The sequence below is a fragment of the Bidens hawaiensis genome, unplaced genomic scaffold (assembly GCF_021521415.1).
Source record: "Bidens hawaiensis isolate Kalapana, Puna unplaced genomic scaffold, B.hawaiensis_p1.1 tig00012136_1, whole genome shotgun sequence".
Classification (NCBI taxonomy): Eukaryota; Viridiplantae; Streptophyta; class Magnoliopsida; order Asterales; family Asteraceae; genus Bidens; species Bidens hawaiensis.
Window position 1 is genome coordinate 713287 of NW_027491976.1, and position 6637 is coordinate 719923.

At 34.0% G+C, this 6637-nt stretch overlaps 1 protein-coding gene across 1 annotated transcript; it reads right to left on the reverse strand.

Moving 5' to 3' along the window:
- Nucleotides 1–1924: 1924 nt before the first annotated feature.
- Nucleotides 1925–5971, reverse strand: LOC143540088 (adenylate kinase 4-like). The gene is made up of 6 exons (XM_077033242.1): nt 5806–5971; nt 4675–4820; nt 4483–4602; nt 4239–4406; nt 3864–3953; nt 1925–2362 (listed from the first exon to the last, which is right to left on the reverse strand). The coding sequence occupies exons 1-6, from the start codon at nt 5909–5911 to the stop codon at nt 2261–2263; spliced, it is 732 nt and encodes a 243-aa protein (XP_076889357.1). The 5' UTR covers nt 5912–5971; the 3' UTR covers nt 1925–2260.
- Between the last annotated feature and the right edge of the window lie 666 nt (nt 5972–6637).

Consider the following 6637-nt stretch of genomic DNA (forward strand, 5'->3'; position numbering starts at 1 on the left):
AAGTTTTGAAATGCAGAATACTGTTCTTGGATACAGTGGAAACCTGAAAGTAAATACCAAACACACAATATTTTTTATTATTTTGATGATGATTATTTACATGTAGATGATGATGTTGGAGGGATTCATTTGTGTTTGATGAAAGTCAACTTTAAAGATTAATGGTGTGTATAGTTTCTTTCTATGGGTGTGATCAATACTAGATTGGCATGACCTTAGCTTCTGTAGTTGAGACTTTGGATTCATTTATACATATTGTTAAAGTTATTTGATCTTACTTACAGTGACTTTGTTGCAGTTTGGCACTAATGTCACACTTTAGGAGTATTAGTGAGTTAACCAATTGCTTTGATATACCTATGACTTTAGGTTTTGGGGGTGATGACAGGTTCCTTTTAATCTTTTATCTTGATTGATGCTTGATTGCACACTTTGGTTTCATATGTTGCTGATCATTTGTAGGCATTAAGCAAGAAGTGATCAAATAAGTATATAACATTCATTTAAAATATGTTTAAATGTTATCTATAATTTTACAATCCTGATTTTACTATTTTAGAGTCAAGTGCAAGAGTTTGGTTGAGTACATAAAAATACAAATAAAAATTATTATTTTCAAACCAGCAAAATTATTAAATAAGTTTTATAATATACAAGCTAAAAGTTTAATTTCAAACTTTTGTAAAATATTATGCAAATAAGAAAAACCAACAAAAAAATGACTACCGCGTTGTAAATTGTCGACCCCGCCGCATCGCGCGGGTTTTCTACTAGTAATTATAATATTCAACTTCAATGATTTAATGCTAAACACCGAGATATATATAAAATGTATTCTTCATGTTTGCAATATTATGCAAACATGAAGAAAAACCAACAAAAAAATGACTACCGCATTGTAAATTGTCGACCCCGCCGCATCGCGCGGGTTTTCTACTAGTAATTATAATATTCAACTTCAATGATTTAATGCTAAACACCGAGATATATATAAAATGTATTCTTCATGTTTGCAATATTTATATAAAATGGTAGGAGAAAATTAAGAAAATACACATTTTTCGGAGTTTAAATACATATGAGAAAATTTGAAATCAATCTTATAATTGCTGCTCAAATCTCAATTTAAAAAGATATATTTTACCTTGATTTTAATTACCTATGATTTTAAAATTTTATTCTAATAGGTCGGCAACTTCAATTTTGATATTTCCTTATTTTATTATCTTTCACCATTAATGTTAATGAATGAATCGAATAAGATTTACATTCAAGAAAAATAAACTTCAATTCATATATTGAAATGACTTAAAATATAAGGATCAATATTGAAAAGTTGAAAAAAAGATGAAGAGAGCTATAAGAGTGACAAGTGGCAAAAATGAGTAGTTATTTATTAGAATAAATAGATAGATGCTTATACACTAGGAGCAAGATCTCTATGTATGTTTATTGATGCACAAGAATTACATTCGGAGATTTTTTTAATTAACCTTTTAAGCATCCACCTGCCTTAGCAAACTTTTAAGAGTTCCAATTATATTCAACATATAAAATAATCATAATGTATTCAAATCTGAATCTACAAGTAAGATAATCATAATCCTTAATTCCCAACAGTCGGTTTTTCGAGTCATTGGTCTCTTGGTAAGGACTTAAGGAGTGAGTATTACTAACGATAAAGCTTATGCCCTTTTAAGGTTGTCCTCATTTCTTCACTCCTCTTCTACATACTTACCAATCCACGGGTCGGGTTATTTTATTTGAGTTCATTGTCCCATATCACTACTTCGCTTTATCTTGTCCTCATCACTCTACTAGATACACCGTTAACAAAGCTAATGGTTTGTGTTATATGGTCATTCCAGGCATTCAAAACGCAAGATTCTCTGTACTTAAGCTATGTGTTGCGAAAGTAAAGTGCGAAGAAAAAAGAGCGCCCCGCATAGGAGCCAAATAGACTAACAGTTTCACCTATCACACCCACCAACATTTTTATTGAGAGACGAAATGTGATAAGTTGGCTCTAAACATGACATTTCATCATATGATATAACCAGAAAAGAAAATTTGGACAAAACATGAAATGGGCTTTATTCTGTTACAGTCTTATGTTTCTGTGGCAACTCGCTCAATGCATAGTACATGGAAAATGAAAATTGTAGCAGAGGCTTCAATGTTGAAGCAGATCCAATGTTGTATCGTTAGATAACGTTAAGATAATCAAAAAGAAAGGTCAACAAAAACAAAGCAGCAGACTTCAACTGGACAAAACTTTCTGAACCTCAACAGTCACCTCCTTTGGTAGTTTCTCTGCAGGTAACTTTGCGACCACACCCTTCTTGCTGTAGTACTCAATAACCTGCAGTTCAGGCACATAGCATGCTCATTGAGAAAAATCAATAATATATTTTTAACAGTTAAAGTTTAAACCATTCAACCATTTTAAGTAATGTTTTGATCCCAAAGTTTAGTTTATAATATTTTTTTATAACAATTTTTTTCCCATTTTCTTTTTTCCATATTAAACATGTGTTTGGTACTCTTTTTCGTATTTTACTTTCTGAATATATATTATAGATTCTTAAATACTACTAAATATACATGATAAATATTTTATAATACAAACACCACTATACTATTACTAGAAAATTAAACATGCATAGACACGTGTGCGCGCGCGCACACACACACTCTTCTTACAGATCAAGTCATCAAACACACATTCAACAGACACAAATCTGTTTCCCGTTTCCATATTGCAACCGTCATCCTCCCTTGCACTGGCCATCCCATTCCCCGCTCTTCTTTACAAGTGTGTGCGTGTGTTTGTATGATGACCAAATTTTATTTGGTAATTGAAAACATTAACTATCTAACAAACTTTAGAAATGTTATTATTAACTAAGAACTAATTTTAATATTTATAGAAGTAAACCATTTCTTTTTAAAACAATAAAAATAGTTATAATAATAATAACATTAATAAGTATAACAATAAGCAAAGAGCAGGAAGAGAGCAGCAGCGGGAGTCCAGGCAGGACCATCAACAAAAATGGTACAGTTGCAGTTGCAGTAATGGTATTATGTTCAAAGAATAAACCAGAACTACAAAAAGTTAAAAAAATGACCAACAAGACAGTTAACAAGTAAAAGCAAGAGTAAAATCATTGCAAAAGAAAAGGTTGAAGGGTTGAACATCACATCAACAAAAGTTTAAAGTAAAAGCATTACAAAAACATAAGTTACAAGGCTAAAACAAGAAATTAATGAAACTTTTGAGTTTAAAAAGTAAAACAATCCTCCTAGTTCAAACCTCAAACACCATATAAACAATAGTGTTATTATAAATTTGATTTAGGTTATGCTTTTATCTGCAGCTAGCAGAATACAAATTAACTAAGAGAACAAGTGAAAGGTCAAAAGTAGCCCAAAAGAGCTGTATTCAAACTTCAACTTATTACTGTAACATTACACTTTTATACTTGATTCATAATATGTGTGTGTGTGTGGACAAATAGCTGGTTGTGGGTTACTACAATTCAAATATAAAATAATTGTTTTCCCTTAGACCCATCACCAAACCTTTTGGTGAGATGTTTGATGTTTTAAGTTGCAATGGCCTACATACCAACTATCATCACTAGAAATAAACTGATACGTCTTAGCATTAAAATATACTCCTATTGTTTTGTCTTCGTTGAAAGATATTTAGATATGCAAATGCCTTTCAAAAATTTTATATATTTAACAAACAATTAATATAAGCCAAATGTTGAAAACTTGAAATTGTATCCCACAAAGCCATATCAGGAACAATATTTCATGAAAAGGATAATATAAAGAAAGTAAGAAACACTTACAGGCTCTGTTTGGCGGTGAAAAGCCTCCAACCTTGACTTGAGAACTGCTGCAGTATCATCTTTCCTTTGCATTAAAGGCTCTCCGGTAACCTACCAAAAAAATAACAATTTGATGCTTGCATTGGATTGTGTCTAATCATTAAGTCACAAAATACAAACGGTGACAATTTTGACCCATTTTCGGAAGTTTCGACTATTCGTCAAACGACAAGAAGAGCTTTGTAGGCCTAAATCAACACCCTTAATGTTTTCAAAAGGTGGGCAATCAACAGATAGGTACATAATTACATACTAACTATAACTTAGAAACTAATGAAATCCCAAAACCAAGATTATAACTTTCATAAGAGGGGTAAGTGATATCATATAGCTTACATCATCAGCACCGGGCACCTTGGGAGGTGCAAACTTTGTGTGGTAGGTCCTACCACTTGAAGCATGGATCCAACGGCCCGTAATTCTCTCTTCCAGAATAGAGTCATCAATTGCAAAATCAAGAACTTTGTCAATCTTGGTTCCTTGCTTCGCAAGCATCTCATCAAGCTGTACAAAAACAAATCAAGGGTTTTATTGTCTTATAATATGGGTACAATCAAAAACTGTAATTTAATCAACAAACCTTCTCTGCTTGAGCAACGGTTCTAGGGAAACCATCGAGAATGAACCCTTTTTGACACGATGGCTTCTTCATTGCTTCATCAATGATCCCAACCACCAAATCATCAGACACTAGTTCTCCCTAATGAAAAGACAACCGATCAAAATCAACAACAGATGAATCATGAAATAACTCTGAGTTAATTCAATGCACCTTCTCCATGGTTTCCTTGGCTTTGATCCCGAGTAGAGTTTTAGCTGCAACAGCTGCTCTCAACATATCACCTGTGGCCAAGTGACACAGGCAGTATTCATCCTTAATGATGGGCGACTGGGTACCTTTTCCAGATCCCGGTGGACCTACAATTCCATTCAATTGTTAAGATTCGTAATTGATAACACTTGGATAATCTAAGAGTCATGATACACTTTCAGATCAAATTAATTCATTGGTGCGTCCGAATATTCAATCAGATAAAGCTCAGAAGAGACAAGAACTTCGTATGTGTTTGTGAGAATCCGAGAACCAGAGAATTCAACCAAAATGACGACATATCATAAACTAAATTGGCTGTTTAAAAACTGCTTTTGGCTGTTTCATTTCAAAATCTAAACTGGCATTAAAATGCGCCATATTTTAACCACGGATTTCACATGTGAAATTCAAATTTTAATAAAATTTTTAATACAACAATAACAGTCAACCCAAGCAAGAGGCTCTACCCTCGGACCCAGCTACCAGGGTCGCTGCCCCCGACCCTTGGATCCCCTACGTACTTAACCCCTAAGATCATAATAAACTCAAACAAGCATGCAACCGATGCACCTCCGAGCTTGTTTGTTGACAATTCAATCTAAATACACTAAAATATCTAACACAGTTTCTCAAAGACATTAGATCGAACACATGGAGTGCATTACGAGTAATTGTCATACAATCTAACATAACCATCAATTTTAATACAAAAGCAACAAAATTGGCTACCAGAGACGTTGCCCCGGGCCCTTGGATTCCCTATGGACTTCACCCCTAAGATCATAATAAACTCAAACAAGCATGCACCCGATGCACCTCCTAGCTTGTTTGTTGACAAGTCAACCTAATTACACTAAAATATCTAACACAATTTCTCAGAGACATTACATCGAACACATGGAGTGCATTACACAAATTTAGAGTAATTGTCAAATTTAATACAAAATTGACATGTTTGGGAGCTCAATCTATGGAAACACCAACAGATCCCAAAATCAAAACCCTACATCGAAAACCCCTAAAAACAAAACCCTTAATTTCATACAAATTACAAAGGAATAATAATAAAGAAGATTAAGGAGTATATACCGATAAGGATGAGGCGTTTGTCAGGCTTGGAAGAGCATTTGAATCGGCGGAGGAGTTCAGTCATCATGTCCAACGAAGGTACATCTTCCAAAGATGTGTTGGCCATTTTTGACGATTTGATTTGATGAGCCAACGGTTTGAGTGAGGGTTTTATATGGAGTGTGGGTAGGAGTAGGTACAAGAACTAATTGGATTTAAAATAATAATAATAATAATAATTATTATTATTATTATTATTATAAAAAGGTGAAAAGAGAGATCGATGTGGAGGAAGAAGAAGGCGGGGGTTTCAAAGCGTGGATCGAAGATGCAAAGAAACAAAAGAGAGATAGGACCTCCTTTTGCTTTTTTTCTTTTTTCTTTATTTGCACTACAAAAAATTAGATAACTTTTTTATAATAATCACTCTTTTGGAAAGTATGTAGCCGGCTAGGCTAATCTTTTGTCATCACTTTGTAATATCTCAAACAAAAGGCCTTTTTATAAGGGTAGACAGGTCGGTTGGGTGGGTACCATTCGCGAGTAGTGGAATTGGGTGGTAGTAACCGTTGTAAGGAGAGACAGGGGGGGGAGGCGGGAACACTGTCGCCGATGGGAAAGGGTTCTGGCGGGTAGTTGCAAAATTGTAGATGCGGGATCCGGGTTGTGGTGTTTACACAACTTACATCTCGACATCTCGTCCATCTCAATGACCAATGTCTAAATGTTAGTTTTGTATGGACTTAAACCTTAGGCCCAATGCCCAAATAATGTCAAAATGTAAGTTTTAGCCCATAATTTTAAACCTTGTTTTGAAAAAGATTGAAAGAAGTGGCAATTACAACGCTACATA

Coding starts and splice junctions, on each gene's coding strand:
- LOC143540088 (XM_077033242.1), bottom strand. CDS start 5,911: ATGGCCAACACATCTTTGGAAGATGTACCTTCGTTGGACATGATGACT. Junction 4,821..5,805: donor CAAACGCCTCATCCTTATCG/GTATATACTCCT, acceptor ATGGAATTGTAG/GTCCACCGGGATCTGGAAAA. Junction 4,603..4,674: donor CCAAGGAAACCATGGAGAAG/GTGCATTGAATT, acceptor TCTTTTCATTAG/GGAGAACTAGTGTCTGATGA.